At 41.1% G+C, this 20,469-nt stretch overlaps 1 protein-coding gene and 1 long non-coding RNA gene across 3 annotated transcripts; both read left to right on the top strand.

Moving 5' to 3' along the window:
• The first annotated feature begins 1,149 nt into the window (after window positions 1-1,149).
• Window positions 1,150-4,779, top strand: LOC137281304 (uncharacterized). Its single transcript, XR_010956724.1, has 5 exons — window positions 1,150-1,251; window positions 2,464-2,554; window positions 2,875-2,940; window positions 3,229-3,294; window positions 4,694-4,779. It is a non-coding gene; the product is annotated as an uncharacterized lncRNA (long non-coding RNA).
• Window positions 4,780-9,119: 4,340 nt separating this feature from the next.
• Window positions 9,120-20,274, top strand: LOC137281290 (serine/arginine repetitive matrix protein 1-like). Of its 2 annotated transcripts, none has more exons than XM_067812457.1 (5): window positions 9,120-9,225; window positions 13,892-14,143; window positions 15,179-15,404; window positions 18,320-18,675; window positions 20,111-20,274. In XM_067812457.1, the coding sequence occupies exons 1-5, from the start codon at window positions 9,192-9,194 to the stop codon at window positions 20,158-20,160; spliced, it is 918 nt and encodes a 305-aa protein (XP_067668558.1). In that variant the 5' UTR covers window positions 9,120-9,191; the 3' UTR covers window positions 20,161-20,274. The 2 variants fall into 2 exon arrangements, with proteins under 2 accessions (XP_067668558.1, XP_067668567.1); XM_067812466.1 differs by lacking the exon at window positions 9,120-9,225 and adding an exon at window positions 11,408-11,578.
• The last annotated feature ends 195 nt before the right edge of the window (window positions 20,275-20,469 follow it).

The following is a 20,469-nucleotide window of genomic DNA, read 5'->3' as shown; positions in this document are numbered from 1 at the left end:
AACGTCCACTTCTCAGAAATGGAATCACCTGTTATTCCTCATGAATCAGCTGCGTCAGTTCCAGATTCAGAACGTCTCTAACACGATCTTGGCACGACAGCCACAAAGATGTGTGACGGGGTTCATGGTACATGGTATTTTGGTGGTAGACGCTCTTTCGGGTCAAGAGCGTCGTCCATGAATATCGAATACAAAGGAATGGTAATAAAAACGTGGCAGAATTATAAACGGCAGAATTCCTATCGGTGATCAATTCATAAGCATACAAGTGGTGAGTAGCTTCTTTTGACTGTATGTAGTTTTAATTTTTTTAAGAATTAAGAAGGCGCTGAAGGAACTTGTTATGTATTGATTTTATTGAATTGAGATCAGAGGCTGTGTCTAATGCTAACCGCATAAACCTTCCAGTAATTTTAGACGTATAACATGTCTGTTTTTTCATGTTGATGATGACATTAGTTTTTTAGCTTAAGCTTTTGTTTCATGAGTTTCTTAAAACATTCTTTTTACCTTTTGAAACATAGATATAGCTATTGTGTTTTGGACATAAAACTAATCAAAGCACCGTGTATTTGTTGGGTAATTTTAACCAATTACACATTGCGTTTCCAACATTAAATGTTGGAAAGTGTAGGGACACATACACTTATAATAAAACCCTGACCACATTTAACCCGTTTATATAACAGGTGTGCACACCTTGTATGGTGAAGACAATGGTTATATATACAGCTGCTTGTATTGAGATCCTGTATCACGTGTCAATGATGACACGATAACTACCCGTTTTAACGTTAAATTGGCAGAACAGTTATGTGAGAATATTGCAGTTAGATGTCCAATATATTTCCAATAATATGCTAGATATGTATATGTTATTATGTGCATCAGATGAAATGTAGTGCCATTACTTCATATCAAACTGGGTTATGGGATGTTATCTGCGTATGTGATTCAAGTATTGTGTTTATAGCATCATGGATATTGTAATATATTCAGTCCCCTACCAATACATCAGATACCTGTGTAGAGTAAATAAGCGTGAAGATTATGTTAGTGACGTTATTAATTCGTTCCGTTTTATTAAATAGTAGTTTAATATTTCCATGCAGCCCAGTTCGGGTGTTCCCCGTCGAGGTATTGTTTAAAGTGACATATGAGAATGGAGCTCTTGTTTTTATAAGTACAGGACTTCCATCGATGTCGCCATCACGTCTGCTCTGCACCAGAGACACACCTTGGCAAATCAAGGTAAGCAGTTTGTTGGATGGTCGTGTTGCCTGGTGTAGATGATTGTATCCTAGACCTTCTTATAGATGTGTCATATTTATTATGATCGTTTAATACAACTGCCTTTCCTTTAGTTGTACATCGGATGTCTGATCTGAACGTATATAAGTGATTCTCTTATCATGTGGATTAGAATAGGTTTTCTGAAAACCATGCTCGGAGTAAGTGAATCGCATAGTCATGTTTGCTAAGAACTATCATCTTTCCATACACATAAATGTCGTTTTCTGATTGGCTGCGCCAAGCAATGTATCTCGCTTACATGCGAGTAATATTTCTATGCCGAAATGGAAAATGCCGAACTGCGGGAATTCGTTTGGGACTTCGTATTTGGTAGTGTTTAGGGTGTTGCCTAACTCCGGTACTCCGTATCATGCTCCAATATCCGTCACACTTAGGTGTTCGGTATGATAAACACATTGTTCACAGGTCCCTGGAACACGTGGGTTGATGTCCCATCTATGTACCCGGAGCCTAGAGAAGGTACATCAACTCACGTCGGCCTCGTGATCTATGAACAACTTATAGTGTGAGCATAGGTGCGTCACTTTTATTGGTGCGCGTAACAATTTTTTATGACATTAAAAACATAATGACTTGGCCGCGTCCCGATCATCCATTTCTGCACTATAAGAATTTGTGTCTTTAAGAAAGGTCTGACTGAATCTACAACTCACTGATACGAACTTCCCAAGCTTTATTTCTGAGAGAAAAACTAAAAATGTGTTCCTCCCTTGTCACGTTTTTTTTCTATCAAATTCTGCCCTCGTCACTTTTGAAAATAAATGTGGCCGAGAAACGCATAATTTGTTTACGCAACCTAACGTATACTGAACAGTGCTTTGACCATTGCCGTTGTATGGTGTCAGCGCAAATGTTTATTATCATTACTAATGGCTCACATATTAGGAATTGAATGCTTCTATCTGGTCGTTTATACATACATACATACATACATACATACATACATACATACATACATACATACATACATACATACATACATACATACATACTACTACTACTACTACTACTACTATTGACAGTGATCATAATGCTGCTACTCCTTCTACGATGACGACTACTACGACTACTGCTGTCAGTTGGTGGTTTCTTCAAATGTCTGTTAACATGTTGAATACACGGATATACACATCAGCCCCGGTTTCGTAGATTTCAGACAAAATGAAGACTTGCCTGCTTGTTCTGACAGTAGTGATCGCCGCCGTGACGCTGCCCAGTGTCCAAGCTGTCATGACAATAAGTAAGAGTTCACTCAATTATTAGCTCCCCTGCATATAACGAGGTCCGTATACAGGAGACAGAGTGGCGACGCTCTATTACTCAGTAACCCTACAACTGGCTTCGTTGCTCATACTGTCAATCACTAGTTTGTCTGGTTCAGAGCGTTATGCCGTGATACAAATGCAGTAATGCTGATACCTAACCGTATTCACTTAATAAAGGCTGTCAAAGGTTTGTGATTTAGCAACATCCCCCCCTCCCAAAGCCACTTAAAGCGCGATGATTCGGATGATACTACCAGCTGCATATACCTGTAAGTGATTTCTTCTTGTCACACAGACACCGGGTGTCAAAGAGAACCGTGTCCCCAAGGCCAAGTCTGTCGCAGAGGGATGTGTCTACCAGGTGACCGTATTTCGTATTTAGTAGAACAACAACACACAATAACAAACGGTAGAGCCACCTTATAAAATAACGGTGGATCTCTGAATTCCAATCTTCTGTCAGCGAGAAAGTCGTAACACACATTAGCGAGGCAATGCCTCTGCGAAAAATGTAAGTCTGATGGAGTTTCATGAACTGGTATTGATGTGACTGTGGACGTATGTAAATAACTGACTGACAAAGTTTAAATTCGAAGAAATATTTAATATCTAATCATACTGGTGATATTAACATTTCATGTGATTGCAGCCTGTAGTGACAACAGCCAGTGTGTCAACTTCAGCAAAGTGTGCAGAAATGGCGCATGTGTTTGAGGTAAGTTAAGTTCTTATGACCCTAGTCCCGATCATAAACCGCCGCCTCAGCGGTGTAATGGACAGAGCGTCCATCTTTAGAGCTGACGGTCGAACCCTGTTCGCTTCACACCAAAACAAACAAATGATAGCACTCCACATAACGGTCATAAAACCATGAGTGGTTGGACCGGGTTCGGTATATTGTGTCTGAAAGGGATATCAACGTTAAACAGCGGCATGATGTCTCAGAGTACGTGCACACGCACACGCACACGCACACGCACACGCATGTGCACACATACACACTATTTATGTGCATATTCATGAACGCCAGGTTAAAATCTTATGTCACGATCTTCTTGTGTCGATGTTCACCAACACAGTCAAACACGGTTATGTCGAAATCTGATATGTCGACATTAACATTGCCTCTGAGATCATTTGTCACTGGACATTCCTTCTATAGTCGATATTTTGCGCTTCTATCGAACTCGGATAACTCGAAGTAGGTCCCTTTAACATCGACACAACTTGTATTGTATTTCTCAGTCTAAAGTGCTGAAAGATCAATCAGTCAGATCATACTGTCAAATACTTTTGTGTCGAAAAGGTGTTGGGTCGACTGTAGTGCTGTCGCGAAGTAAAACATGGGCCCCTGAGTATTCCGTCTTTAGTCAACATTCAGCGTTTCTATCGCACTTTGGACAACTCGGAGTAGTTACGTAGGTAACCTTCAACTTGGCTTGTCTTTTTAAGTGGTTAAATATCAGTCAGATTAGACAGTCAGATATTCTTGTGTCGAATCTCTATGTGTCGACCGTAGGCCCACAAAGTAAAGGATCGACCTCTGTTTATTCCCTCTTTTACTCAATATTCAGTGTTTCCGATGAACCTCGTATAACTCGAAATGGTCACGGAGGTCCCATCACCTTCGCCACAGCGGTATTTGACTAATCCCAAAATTCCAGACGAGCGTGTTGTTTTCTCTTCCAAGTGGTAATGGCCAATCACTTCGGACTTGGCATATTTCCCCCTTTAATCACCTTCAGTCTGAACATAGACGCTGGCGGTAACATGAGACTGCGGACGTCATGGCGTTGATCCATCATATGGTTGACTGCGGGTCAGAGCACCCCGATCGGTGCTCACTATATCGATCACTGGGTTAACTGGCCAAGACTCTCTTTTCCATCAGCTGGCGTCATATAATTGGAATGCTGAAACGTTTTTCCAGCAAACAGACATTGTAATATGTGATTATGTTTAGTATACAGGCATACAGTGATTGGCCAGATGAGACCATAACGTTAAGTCGTATCAGCTCCTGTCACGTGAAGACTGAATCTGGTTAATCACGATTAACCATGCTATAAAGTCCTGAAGAGAGCGTTTAACAATTGAGCACGGTTTATTTTCAGACTTCAGCGCCATCCGATTTGCTGTGTCCAGTGAAGTTTATGCTGTAGAGCAAATATTTGAGCTATGTCATGATTACAGAATAAAGATGGCCATCTAATTGCTACATGTGTTTGTAGTATTGTTATTTATACAAATAACGAATCATACGTGTTTAATTAAATTACTGGATCGTCTTCAAAACTCCATGGAATGTACACGTCATTTTAACGGTACCCGTTCCGACCCCGATACGTAATTGCTTAGAAAGTAGATACATGAATCTGTTACAAAGAGAGACAACGACTACAAACGAGTCCTTTGCCTTTCTGATAGACTGATGCCTAGTCTCTGAATATATATAAGTTTCACATTAACAAACCAGCCCACATGAACTGAAAATCAGCCCCAGGACCCCCACAGATTCATAATCTGAGGAAATCTAGACTCGCTTCATTTAAGGCTTCAGCATTGCAGGGAGGGCAAGGCAGTAGGCAAAATATTGTGGTCCGGGGACTGTAAAACGAACTACCTTTCTGCGAGTGCCCTAAAAACCCTCGTTCAGTGACGTGTCTGGTCTCTCCTCCCCACCCCCACAAAACACGCACACACGCACACACGCACACACGCACACACGCACACACGCACGCACACGTTAACTGTTAAACAACCAAATTATAAACATTGAGATGAGGTTTTAGGTTCGGGTTAAATGTCTTGTCTTCAACTGCATTGCGATTAACGTAAATGATATGGGGCAATATGAACGTCGTTTTTTCTACTACCAGCGTAAGTTCAGAACCCTAACTTCAGATGACGCTTAGTGGTCACGAGATGATCTACGGATGCATTGTGGGATTGTAAACACTGCGAACGTTTCCTGTTTAATTCTGGGTCGAGCTGAGACCTTTGATCCGTCGACAAGCATAGACGTAAGGTTTCCAGCATTGATGTTAGCCAAATGAAGCAACTGCAGACTGACCATAAGAAAGCGGTGCTATGGTGTAGCTTACCGTAAGAGACTGTACGAGGCGACGATAACTGACGTGCATCGTAACGTCGGTTACCAGGGGTACTTCAAATAATGAAGTGACGGTCGAGAATGTGGAGAAAACAGCATGACCCCAGGCAAAAGTGTTTTTTATCGCCTGACAAAGTGCTGTTGGCGTCTTTGATCTTCCAGCGTAACGCCCTAGAAAGGAATATTATGTTACTGCTAAGGTCTTATGCACTGCGTAAATGAGTCCTTAACCATTTACGTAATGCAGATACTCCAGCAGTATCTGTATACTTTGATGACAGCTCTTGCTTTGGAGGTCCTTTTGAGCAACAACAGCATCAACGCCAATAACTACAACAAAAAACAAATATGCATGCATACACGTACAAATCAGTTATAACAACTTATCAACAAATCAAACAGAATAAAACACTTTGTGGAGAATCATACCCATCTTCAGAGTCACTAATGGCTGACTTGCTAGGTTACACCCTGAACACAGACAATTAGTGATATTTCAGAAGGTCATGCTCATAGATCTAACATGATGAAATCGTTAATCGATACGCGCTCTAGAAACTATCTTGTTATACACGGTTTATTGACTAAAGACTCTTGTGATGTAAATTAATCGATGTGCCGAAACCATCACAAGTGCCGAGCCTCAGAGGAGAACACCTGCGCTTCATGTGCACTACTGGGGGAACAGTTCAAGGTAGGTACTTAATGACTTAAACATGCAAGGTCTTAGGTTACGTGTAAGGAGAAGGTGAGGTTCTCCTTAGCACGACTGGAGGCATGTGGGTGTGGTTAAGGGTTAACTGATTCATGGCGGAGAGTCAGACAGATATATGTAGACGTATAGATGTATGCAGATACATAATAGATATACTTGAATGGTAAATACATGTAGTTGAAGAGATATATTTAGATGGACAGAGTTATGTAAGGGATTGGTATATGAAGATTATAGATATATGAAGATGGTCCATATAGATAGATATGTAGATGACAGATATATGAAGATGGTCCATATAGATAGATATGTAGATGACAGATATATGAAGATGGTCCATATAGATAGATATGTAGATGACCGATATATGAAGATGGTCCATATAGATAGATATGTAGATGACAGATATATGAAGCTTGGTAGGTGCGGATGCCAAATGGGAAATAAATGGATGTAAATGAATTCTTTTGTAAAGACAGGTCATTATCCGAATGCAATTTAACGCAAGTTGAAGTCCCGACTTAACTGAGTGTGCCCATAATTTACAGGTAAACAAACATGGAGAGGAAATGACTTGACATTTTCAACATCACTGCGTGCGGCACGGCAACAAGACGAAGACCAGTCATGGACCTCTTCTCGTTTCCTCGTATGACAACGTTTACATTGCCAGTATGACGATGTTTACGATGTTTACGATCGTTTATGATTGTGTCCATGTTGCCTTGCATGACGATGAAAAGGTTTCCTCGTGGCGACACTCCGCGATGACGTTAACTTTTCACCCTAGAGCAAGTTTCCTTATGGCGGTGTGCACGTTTCTTTGTGTGACGACCCTCACCTTACCCCATTTTCGTCTAAAATGCATTTGTCATCAAAAGTGCAACAGTCAAAGTATTCGAATTGCAGGCATTGATGTTGGCACAGATGTTGGCTACATTGCAGATACCGATGTTGGCACAGATGCGCCCAAATAATCGTTTCCTGATACGATGATGTATGAAAGATGACCAAGATGACGCATGAAAGTATTGCGAAAATACACGATAGGGCACTGTTGACTCTCCGCGTGCCACACATATATACAATACAGTGCGCGACCCTCGTGCGAGAGTTAAGAATAACGTAATTAAGTGAGTGACTGAGATACGTTTAATGCCGCTTAGATTCAGCAATATCACGAGGGACAACAGAAACGGGCTTCACTAACTGTATTTATGTGGGGAATCGAAACCGGACCTCCCACATGACGAGGAAACGATTTAACCACAAGCCACCCACCGCCACCTCCGAATAACGAGTTCTACTGGGCAGGATATCTTGTGAGATTTGGCGTCGCTTTAAACCGCGCCTGGCTATCTAACCATGAATGTAACACCGTTCACCAGTGTCAAAACGCCAGTGAACTTGTTGACCTCTGAGACAGCAGATTCTTTGGCATCAGCTGTCAGAGACTCCTATTGGGACAACCTTGGCCTAGATTTTCGAAGCTCTCCTAGCACAAAGATAGTCTTAAGTTAATATTAATGTCTAGTCCGGGCCCAAGACAATGCCTTGTCCTCAAATCTGAGGTGGCCATGCTTGTAATGCATGAGTGCGGACATGCTCCATATTCACCAGATAAGGCACTAGGAAATTCCACTTCTTAGAGAATGGTTGTCTGGCAATTGTTATGCAAATGAAGAATCGTTAGAGGTGACTAGAGTGAGTAAGGTTTGACGCCATATTTTACAGTATACCAGCAGTATCACATTGTGGTACACCAAAAATGGACTTTACACATTGTACTCATGTGGGGAATCGAACATGAAGAGTTACCACCACCACCACCGCCACCACCACACACAAACACATACACGCACCCCATCCCACCCCACCCCACCGACACACACACGCAACTCACCACCCAACCCCTAAAAGCGGCTGAATACGAGAATACGAACTGGGATGACGCAGTGTATGCACAGGCTGATAGAGTCAATGTGTCGTCGCCTTGCTTATGACATACCTGGCATAAAGATGACTGCGGTTTTGAGCAATATTCACTCACATACCCATTGATATGGATGAGGTTAAGTGATTGACATGTATTCATTAACGAAACATTTACATGAAATACCACATAACAATGTGCTTCGCCTGTCCGTGGAAGCAGAGTCCAAGAACACAAAGCGGTATACATGTACATTGTATAATCATCTATTCCTGGCACTGATGCTTCAACCTCCATCAATAATCAACAGACTTTATATTTCCATTTCTACTTAAACGTGCTTTGGTTATTGACTGTTGTTTCACTGTAGAACAAGGGATTAGTGCCACCATTGATTTTTAGCGTTCCGTTTAGCCAGTTTGCCTTTCAGTCCAAATGAAATCAGTTCTGGCTGTTAATCTGGACTGAATTATTTTCCTGCATATTCACTATAGCCGCGACCTTCACCTGCCGGATTCTATTCACGTGGTATTTGTCTATTGTGATAGCACAAAAGACGAGGAGACTGTAGCCATTGAACCCTTTTCCTTGTGGTTAACTAGATACAGGGACAAACTTCGATTCCAGCTGAATTAAATATGATATTGATCTTTTGTTATTGACCGGCTATGTTCATGCTTCATATCTCTTTTGTAACATGATACGACACAATCCCCAATCAATGTTCTTGTTGTGTAGGGTGCAAGCTGGATACACTTAGAGATGGGAAAGATTTGCATCGTTTCACGATAGAACGTGCTCGCTTGAAAGTCTGGTTTGGTTTGCCATTTGGTCTGGGTACCACAAACGGCCATGACGTCACAGAAGGGCATGCCTGTTCATAAAGGTAAATTTTAATTTCTCTTCTTGTTTGTCTTTCATGTCATAAACAAAACAATAAGGGGACATTTTAGCAAATGACTTTTTTACAAATCTGTTTTCGAGGGAATTAAACTGACAGTAGATAGTGTTCTACACAACACTTTTGTCACGCAGTAACACAAATCGAATGTTATTGATACGAGCCATTATCCTTTCCAGCGTTACTTTTTTTATCTGCCTTAACCTTCAAACAGACACTAAGACATAGTCTCTGAAATGAACAAATTTTACAAATAGGTTCTTAAATTATAATTATAATCATAAGCTATAAAATGAAAGGAGCCTAAAGACTTTCTTAATTTCCACAACTGTGATCATCTAAATTTGGCACATATTCTTGACTTGTATGGACTTTCCTGGATGGGACTCAACCATAAAAGTACTTTCTTTACTAACAAAATGAAATCCCAAATAAGACATATGTTGCATTTGACCACTTTCTAAATGGCATCAATTTACACTTATCAGGGGGGTACACAAAGTACACAGTCTAGACTACCAGTTGTCCGACTTTCATTTTTGTGGAAGTCGCGGTGGCTGAGCGGGCTAGGCGGCTGACTTTGCGTGCTGGAGATTAGGTGCCTGACCCTGAGAGTGCAGGTTCGAATCCCGGATGGGACTCAAGTACTAGAATTTGTACTTTACTAAGAAAGTGAAATCCCAAATATGACGTATGTTGCATTTGACAGCTTTCTAAATGGCATTGTGTAATCATTTCCTGGATGTGTTCGTTTCAGGGTATAAGTAACACAGACTGAGCTCCCCATTTGTACCTGTGCAGGTATTACCTCTTAAAGAGTTCTCGAAAACAAAATAGGATTTCACCATCGTTCGTGGCATCAACATTTTGTATTTAACAATAACGACACAACTTTAAGTGGAACAAGTAACGCTGATGTCTTCGAACTGAAGTCATAATTGAATCTGACACATCTGTAGAGATAAACATATTGTCAGGTAGGGATCATCACCGAAATATGTTGGGGCATCTCTTTGACGGAACCAGTCAGTGACTCGGAACTTACCTCACTGACGCATGTATATGTTACCGTAGATATGTATAATCCGTTGATATGTCTTTTTTTCATTCTGTCAGGGTCTGTCTGAGTATGCCCCTGGTTCGAGTCCCCACGTGGGCACAATGTGTGAAGCCCATTTGTAGTGTTCCCCGCCGTGATAATGCTGACATATTGCTAGAAGCGGCGTAACACCAAACTCATTCAGTCTTGTTGTTAGGGGCAACTCTACCATTCCTACAGGCACAACTTTTTATACCCTGGTTATAATGCCACCGCTTGCCCAGGAGAAATCATGACATTACATCCAGGGCGACATTATAACGATTATAACGAAATATGCAAATAATCTGATCGACAGCAAGTAACACACTCTAATGATAATAAAATGGCTGTTTTTTATCACCGTTTCTGTATTATTTCCTAAAGGATACACTTTACGAATATACCCTATATATGAAATATATGTGGGATTGTGCTCTAGCCGGGATTCTAACCCATATTATCAGGGGAAGGTACTATTATAACGATTATAACGAAATATGCAAATAATCTGATCGACAGCAAGTAACGCACTCTAATAATAATAAAATCACTGCTTATTTATTACCGTTTCTGTATTATTTCTTAAAGGATACACTTTACGAATATACCCTATATATGAGATGTATGTGGGATTGTGCTCTAGCCGGGATTCGAACCCATACTCTCAGGGGAAGGTACTTACTCGCCAGCACAACCTCCCAAAAGTACGAACCTCTATAGTGTCATCCCAAATGTGACGTATTTTATCTGTGACTTCCTGAATGGCATTGTGTATTCGCACACTTTGACACCAGGTGTTCGGAGAACACTAAGTTTGTTTTTACACAGAACATACACAAGATACACAAAAGAAATACAACACAAACCTTCCTTGAACAAAGTTCGTAACACAATCCTCAGACAATTGTGTCGCCTTTGTTTAATCCTCCGTTTCACAACAAAGACATCTCAAAGGGATCGTAACATGTTGGGGTCTAAAGTCCAGGTTTGTCGTCCTACAGTTATACTGAACAATAACAGCAACAGATTGTAATCTTTATCTGAGCTCTTGACCTTCAAGTGCACAACTGCGACATCTTAAGAGCCATCGGTAGCTGACACATGCTAGCATGCTTGTGTGTTATACACCAACAAGGAAGTAAGGCAACTCTGACTTGATCTAAGGCAACCCCTGCATTGAGAGCTTCTCTTCTGGGAAACTCGGGCAATGCCCTTGTGACTGTATGCTTAACATGGAATCATCTCATAAATATGACGGTACGTACTTGCGACTTATGGATTATGATATTAAATTGGCGATTAGACCTGTTGAACAACAAGGAGAGTTCTGTCGATATGTCCGTTCTTTATCGTTAATGTAATAGTTGTGTATCCATAGAAGTCTCCTCGTTGGTTGTAACTCTATTTCACTCCTGGGATTACACAGTTCGGGAAGGCTGCTTGTCTGTGTAACTTTACAGTCCTAATATGCTCATCAAAAGCAAAACGTCGTTCAGGAGACAATTAAAATGTGGATTTTGTATATTCATGAAACAATCAATATAAATGTTTGATTGAACGATATTAGTTACACATGTTCCATATTTGGTTTATGCCTCAGGATAGCATTTTAATGACTTTTGTAGCTTGATACATCAAATGTGTTGAGGCTGAGTATTTTAAAGCACATACATGTGCAGTGACAACGCTTTTTCAACAGTTTGTGATATGTTTTCGACTTACTGGAAGTGGAAAAAGTACTAGACTGAATGATGCCAGTGACAACATTGCCATACGAAGAGTCCCCAGTCTGTAGACAAGTCAAAACATTGATCACACAACTCTTTGCTGTTGACTGGGTCCCGTCCTATTGCGCAACTTAGAGCAATAACCAGTCCAGAATTTTTAGGCTAACTCTTTTAACTGGATACATATAAGCACTTGTATTTAGCAACAGTACGACCCTTTTAATCCTTACATACACTTCGCACAGCGTGCTCTGTCGGAAACCTGGAAACGGAAACCTGGAAATCTTGGAAAGCTCAAAACTCGGCTTTGCCGCTAGAAAACTTTTGCAATCTGGTACGGAATTGATATCATATCAATCTCAATGTGAGTTACAGATCTACACTGAACACGCGTAAAACACAACTAACAGTTGTGACCAGTAAGCCAGATGCATTGTGAATCATTTTACGGCCTCATGTAACAGAGATTAGTAAGGTCATGATACCTACACCTCGCCATAAAATATAGAAATACGATGTTATTAAAGTTTAAAATTGAAATTCATTTGTAAATACCATAGGAATTCAGTGTAATCGGATCGGCTGAAAAGTAAGTCATTGTCTGAATAGGTTAATGAGACTGATGCTTCGGTATGGTTTGTCATTCAAACGTACATCAATATCTCATGTGAGATAGGCATACTTCAGCACGAGACTGACCAAGGTGGCAGATCAAGAGTAACCTCCCCTGCATACGGGTCGCTCTGTCCGTGTCTTTCACCTACGTCAGCGACATGCTACCTCAGCCGAGACTACAGGACATGCGTCTGGTCTGAGGAGGGTGTTCGACCAAATATACAGGACTAGTCCTCGAATCGTGGAAAATATATGAACACAGATTCCGAATACCCGTATATGTACAACTCATACAATAGAGCAACACCGTACGGACGCACGCACGCACACGCACACGCACATGCACACGCACGCGCACACGCACACACACACACACACACACTTCTCGAAGGTGACGCCTAGACCCGTGAAAGTCCGGGGTAGAATGGACCTTCAGCAACCCATGACTGCCATAAAAGGCGACTATGCATCTAAAGGATAGTAGGGAAGACTCGGGTCCAGTGATGAATCTCACTGGGTTCCCGAGACCCGAGTCTCCCTCAGATGATCTCAGCAATGTCTTCAGTGGTCTCATCTTGAACCCAATTGATTGCATAGTGATCTAACCAGGAAGTAGAGTTGAGCCTCTATCACAGGTTGAATGCCAGTTCTTACAACTGGCCTCCGGTGTCCTTAACACACGGTGCGTCAAAATGAGCTTCACTTTGTCAAACTGACACGCTGGCATACCTCTGTATGTTCCTTGTCGATCTGACAATAGAGTTGATAAGCATCGACCCACATAACTTGGATACCATGGCATGTATCAAACAACATATTCATGCTCATTTAGTTGCTGCTTAGAACAACCGTGGGTTGCGGGATACCGCACAACTTGAACGCTATCCAGATCAAACTCTACAGAAATCCAGAAGAAAAAGTTCATTTTATATAAGAAAGTACATTTGGCCCATTTGACCACCCCAGTTCGTCTGCAAACTTCAAACTTACTGGATCATTTTAAAGATTAAAAACCTGTAGAAATACAGGTCGAAATTGCACCTAATATTTCATTCATAAAATTCACTCATTGGTGCAACGATTACATTTTCTTTCCAGTTGATGATCATAATCTTCATATCCATATCTATGACCTATTTTTGTCAACAAAGTTGTTTCCAAATAGAAATTTCATCCAAAAAAGACAATTTTGTTCTGAATTTGTTTCTTTTTTTTCATATATGTCCAGACTTCTCCTTTGTAAACCGAAAACATCACACCGCCTGCTTTGCCGGAAGTGAACCAGTAGAACTGACCCTTCACCTCCAGAAACATAGCCCGGATCCCTTCACGGTTCCCGCCTCAGCACGTGACGTTGTGAAGGTCAAGGACTGTAAGATATCCAAGGAGAATGTCCTGCTCCTTTGCCAGACAGCCCGAGTCTACTGCAACTCATACAACAAGATGGCTACACGGAAACGACTCGATAAGAGAATTGAAGGTAGTTGTCGTGCTCGTCTTAGCCTGATCGACCCGTGAAGGTCCCGGGGTAGAATAGGCCTTCAGCAACCCATGCTTGCCATGAAAGGCGACTATGCTTGTATGAGGCGACTAACGGGATCGGGTGGTCAGGCTCGCTGACTTGGTTGACACATGTCATAGGTTCCCAATTGTGCAGATCGATGCTCATGTTGTTGATCACTGGATTGTCTGGTCCAGACTCTATTATTTACAGACCGCCGCCATATAGCCGGGATATTGCTGAATGCGGCGTAAAAATAGACTCACTCACTCACTTAGCCTGATCAGTCAACTGATGGTTTGTTTTTTTTGTTGCCTAAGGCCGCACTGTGCAACCTTATAGCTATATGAAGGTAGTCTGTAAAAATCGAGTCTTTACCAAACAAGCCAAATGACATCATGTTCATCCATCAACCCAGTTTAGATACGATGAAGTGGATGAACTGAGTCAGGATACTACATACTGCATCATTCTATACAAATTCATCTTGGTCATTTGGCCCACGTAGAGTTTGTCTGCATCATGGTTTGGTAAACACCAAATCCACCTGTCATCTATTTGTCAAAGAACGCATCTACGTCATCTGTACCTTCGTGTTTAAAGAAAGTTAGGACATTGCTGACGCTTTCCCGATACTGAGATAGCAAACGGCAACCGACTGATCGGACATGCTGACAATCACCTGACAAAGGTGCACCCCTTCAGGATAATAGACCCAACCAGTTGTGACACGCTCACGCAATGCATTAGTATTGACTTGACCAGTTCAAGCTGAACAAGCTGTAGAAGTAGCCATGTTTGGTAATCCAGAGTTATCTTATCTTATTATTAGTCCTAGACTATTTTCATCTCCGTGCCCACTTGCTTTAAGACAAGTAATAGACATGGCCACGAGAGGGGTACGATGTTAAGAAACCTGTGCTGTGCCTTTTGCGTTTTCTTCTGTAACCATTCTGAGTCTTCACGAGTTCGAAATATCCAAGTGAGCTTCACAGCCTCTGTTTGTATTCTCAGATGTAACATCGAAGAGAAGAGCAAAGCGCCCGGAGTCTAAACTCATACCTCTGGAAGGATACGAGTCCTCTTCTCCAAGACGAAATTCCCCGTCACCAAGGAGACATTCCCCGTCACCAAGGAGACATTCCCCATCACCAAGGAGACATTCACCATCACCAAGGATACACTCACCGTCACCAGGGAGACATGTTCCAACAAGAGGGCATCTATCTCGAAAGAGGAGGTATCCATGTTTTTTTATCCCTTAAAATGCTCCCAGTAATTGACTTTATAGAAGCTGTTGTACTGATTTCAGAAACCTACTAATGCTAGCGATGACCGATTTTAATATATAACACTCTTTATCGTGATATTTTTAACTGAGGTTTCTGTGGAAATTGCGTAATGACGGGAGTGTTCATAATTAAAATCGGGGCGGTGGGGTAGTGAAATGGCGAAGCCTATATCTTGTGTCTGTCGGCATGATATTGTAGGAATATTGCTAAAAGCGGCGTAAAACTAAACTCACTTTCTCAAAATTCAAATCTTAAAGCAACTAACAAAACAAACATAATTAAAACACAATACAAATAAACAAATATTATAAGCGTACAATCGCAAATCAAAAGCACAGTATTTTGTATTGGGTATACTACCCGTAAAACTAAGTACACGGGATACCGAACCCAGTAAGAGCGAGTGGGCGTGCACTTAAGTGTAACGAACACTTTCATTGGCTGGTTCCCATTTGCCGATACCCTCAGGGCTCTTTATTGATGGTGTGTAGTCTGATAGGTGTTAAGGTCAACTTGCATGTGGTCAACCACTGAAGTTGTGCACTGCATGTTGTCAATAGCAGAAAGGAAGGCAGACGATGAATTTTGTCAGTGACAGAGGCTGCTGATCGCAATCAACATGTTGTGGGGTTTTTTTTATGTAACGAGTAGGTTATTTACTATTTGTTGTTTGTGTACACAAGCAACATTAGACTACTCGTGCTTACGACCTCATAATCCGAGCATCCAGGTTCAAGCCGGGGATCCTGTTTACTGCGCATGTGCTATGTGCGCAGCGCTGCACAGCTGTCGAGGCCACTTTTCATCCCAGCTAAGGTTTTGTGTGTGTGTGTGAGAGAGAGAGAGAGAGAGAGAGAGAGAGAGAGAGAGAGAGAGAGAGAATCGTGTGAACTCCTATTTCGCGGGTCATTTATCAGCTGAATTTGCATCTGTTACTGTAAGTCCATACTGAGGGGTATCGGAATCTAGAAAAACACCTGTGTTTTGCGTTGCATGTAAGCCTTAAAGCTATCGTAAATATATATATTTTCTCTTAGTTTGCTTCCATTCTTCAATAAATACCTCAGATTTCGTTGCAATGTGCATGTATTAAGTTAGTCTCTGTTAATACAGATAACTATTTTATCATATATCCTTCATACTTGACAGACCCATGAAGGTCCCGGGGTAGAATTGGCCTTCGGCAACCGATGCTTGTCATAAAAGGCGACTGTGCTTGTCGTAAGAGGCGATTAACGGGATCAGGTGGTCAGGCTCACTGACTTGCTTGACACATGTCATCGGTTCCCAATTGTGGAGATCGATGCTTATGTTCTTGGTCACTGGATTGCCTGGTCCAGACTCGATTATGTACAGACCGCCGCCATATAGCTGGAATATTGCTGAGTGTGGCGTAAAACTTACCTCACTCACTCATACTGGACACGTATTTGGTTGAACGGTCCAATTTACCACATTATGCGAGATCATAAGGCGCCATGGTTGTCGGAGACTTACCGGAAAACACTTCTGTGTACTGGGAGCATTAGACATGGCATGCTGAGAAAGAAGGCATAAAATAGGTAAAACGTGAAAGTAGTTCGCCATTGGCAATCTCGATCCCGCGGGTTGGTTTGTATCAAACCTTCAAATTACAAACACTCGTACTTTTAAATACGAAGTATGATTTTCAAAAAGATGCACATTTAATTCATAATACAGCAGGCAATTGTTCCTCCACTGATCACGTAGCTGGCGCTGAATAAATAGGTTGTTATGTTTATGTGTGTTATCGTTTGAAGAAGGTACGTTTGTTCTGCTTTGGGTCTTCATGTAATGCCGCAATAGGTAACTATGCGTAATCAAAAACGTAGTTAAGCAACCCATGACTCACCTCGTGGTTGAATGAGCCCCGATCTTGATCCTTTGGAGCACGTCTTTGACATGATTGGTCGTCGTGTGCAACAAAGGGAACATCCAGTAGAACATCCGGCCCATTTGGAAGCTGCTTTGCACGGTTAATGGCGTAGACTGCTCCTTCAGAGGATCAGGAGGCCAATGGGTGGAGAGTACTGACTGTTATTGACCTTGAATCGTGTAATAAGACACGCAACACAACATTTTGAATGTTCACATTCACCAATACATTCAATACAAAACATTCCGGTGCCATACTTGTACAGACATGATTTTGTTTGAAAAGTAGTGGGGGTTTTGGTGGAAAAAATGAGCAATTATCACCGTAAAATCAAAATGGATTCCTGTCATCTGTTTTATGAGTCATACACATAACGGCAGACTGATACCAGCAGCAGCGGAAACGTTGACAAGTCATCGGGCCATCATCGTGCTTCCAGCAAACGAGATGATTGGGATCACGTCTTATCCAGAATATCAACACGAGTCATTCAAAGTATTCGTTGAACGTGCGCTGTCACCATTACCTCAGTATTTATTAGAAGTATCCATCTCTACAAAAATTCAGCAAGGCGATAAAAATTCCTTTCGAGAAGTTGGCGAGTCAATTTCAAGATCAAGATGGTTTATTGTACATGGTGTAATGACAGGCAAACTTTAGACATTGCAAATAGTGAAAAGCATCAAAACATTGTGAAATTAGTTGACAGAAAAAAATCAGACTGAAAGAGTTGGGGAGTCTGACAAACAGGACAGGACAAACTGCATGGATAATCAGCTACATTATTCAATGCAGATTCTCGCGTCGTTGTCAAACAGGTATGAATCCTTTAGAAAGCAGTGTCATATTCTACAATATGTGATTAACAAAAATAACTAGAAGAACCTGTATCGAACGTCGCATCACAGGAATAAAGAGGTTCTTTATATATGCAATATGCACTTACCGGAATAAATATTGTTTCAGATCGACATCCCAGCCAACAAGGAACAATACAACAATTGAACTAAACAATGAACCGCTTAACCCATACCGAGTTCTGCCCAATATCTATTCCAACAGAAAGATATCTACGGAATTATCTCCCCATGATCGTGAATCCTCAAGGTCATCCAGCGAAAAGCGAAACACTGAAAATCAAACATCGACTAAATACGACAAGCACCAATCTCAGTATCCACCAGATGGAAAATCAACCAATACCCATTCAACAAAAGAAAACATAATCCCTGATGGAGACAGCAGGGAGAATACCTTCGTAACGGTGTCAAAGTACAATAGGACGGTGACCTATGGCAGCAAGGAAGATGAGAAGCGATTCAGTGAGTACAGTTACGGTAGGAATTAAGAACTTAGGAATTAAGGGCCCACTACTCAGCTGACCAAGTGATTGACTGATATGTCGCTATGCAGAGTTTCCTCCGTTAGGTAGGAGTGGATTATCTCATGAGTACTCGAATCCTTGGTTTTTTATATACCGGTATATAATCTCTCGTTTCTGTTAGTTTCATGTCTATCAGATCCTAGGGCATAACAATTGAAAATGTCGGATATACGTTTGCTGGCGATACCACGTGTATGCACTGAGCGTTGTCCTTGTGCTGTAATGCAAACATCAGAACAATTTGGACGTTTCTCTGCACTGAAGGTAAATGCTAATGAAACTTGGATTTTGTCTTTGGGGTCAAAGAAACGTTTCAGAATGAAATCATGCGCCAAGTGGAAACTAAATTGGGATCAAGATTCCTTTACACTATTGCGTATCACTCTTAGATTAAACCGTGATCATGTGATCAATATGAATTATGATGAAAAGCTCTTGAAATGCCAAATCTTGATTAACTTATGGTCCGCCCAAAACCTCACCCCTCTCGGTAGAAACACTGTGTAAAAATAATTCTTTTTTAACAAAACTCAACCACCCCTTTTGTTGAATGCCAAATCCAACTGAACAAGTTATTAATGATTTTATAACTTACGGGTTCAGATTCATTTGGAAAAATAAACGAGATAAAAATTGTTAGTACTTTGACGTTGCTATAAGAAACCAATATCACGGACCAAACTTACTGACATGAAATTACTAAAAATGAGTTTTGTAAATTGTTTTTTACCTGAGTTGTCATCATTTGAAATATGACATTGTCTTAGAAAATGGAAATCCGTTTTATGTAGACCTGATCTCATTCTGGTTTGACTTTGTAAAAAATGTCAAACCAAAAGTAGATACATATCATATCAGCCTAACACTCAGGCATGACTGTAATATCAAGATAAACACTAAAAAGCATCTACAGTGAAAGCTGTCTAAACCGGCACTCCTTGGGACTGAATAAATAATCCAGTTTAGACAATTGCGCCGGATTGTTGAGCTGATGATAAATGTACAAGTCTCGGATGAGACTTAGATTTCATGCTGGTGATGACAACTTGCCGGATTGGACAGATGCCGATTTTGACAGCTTCCACTGTATTACCCAAATTGGAACTCCGCTTAATAAATCATCTTTTGGATGTTTTGGGGTGTTTTGGGGGAGGGGGGTTGTTGTTTTTTGTTTTGTGGGTTTTTTGGGGTGTTTTGGGTTTGTTTGTTGTTGTTGTTTTGTTTTTGTTTGTTGGTTGGTTTGGAGGTTTTTTTGGGTTTTTTTATTTTTTTATTTTTATTTATTTTATTTTTTTGATGGGGGGAAAGGGGGTTAAAAATGTTTATTGATGTGTTTTATTTAAAGCCAAAGACTAATCTCCCGTTTTTTCCAGATGCGAAACGCGGTTATGAATCGGACGATGATTACACAGATAATGAGTAGACGAAGGATGTATTCAGAGATCAACATGGCCTTACTGTGGTGATGTGGTAATGTGACGAGATAGCGAGATAGTTAAGATAAACGTGTACATTCAATAAATCTGACATGATGACACCATCGTCTTCCTTATCTTTCTGTTTGTGTACACCCTCAGATCTAACCTACCCAGCCACATTGGCTGCTACACAAATGTAGATCAGGACAAGTAGTCCAGGGCCCCTGGGCCAAGATTTTCGAAACTGTCTTAGCGCAAAGGTAGTCGTAAGTTAATGCATGACACTAACGACTATCTGGGCGCTAAGAGAGCTT

The sequence above is a fragment of the Haliotis asinina genome, chromosome 1, assembly GCF_037392515.1.
Source record: "Haliotis asinina isolate JCU_RB_2024 chromosome 1, JCU_Hal_asi_v2, whole genome shotgun sequence".
NCBI classification, from domain to species: Eukaryota; Metazoa; Mollusca; class Gastropoda; order Lepetellida; family Haliotidae; genus Haliotis; species Haliotis asinina.
Note: the sequence above shows the minus strand (reverse complement) of the source record. Positions and strands in the feature narration are given on the sequence as shown.

Excerpts from the sequence above, each read along its gene's own strand:
- LOC137281290 (XM_067812457.1), top strand. The coding sequence starts at position 9,192 with ATGACGTCACAGAAGGGCATGCCTGTTCATAAAG. Across the intron at positions 14,144-15,178 it reads ACTCGATAAGAGAATTGAAG|ATGTAACATCGAAGAGAAGA; the intron begins GTAGTTGTCGTG and ends TTGTATTCTCAG. Across the intron at positions 15,405-18,319 it reads CATCTATCTCGAAAGAGGAG|ATCGACATCCCAGCCAACAA; the intron begins GTATCCATGTTT and ends ATATTGTTTCAG.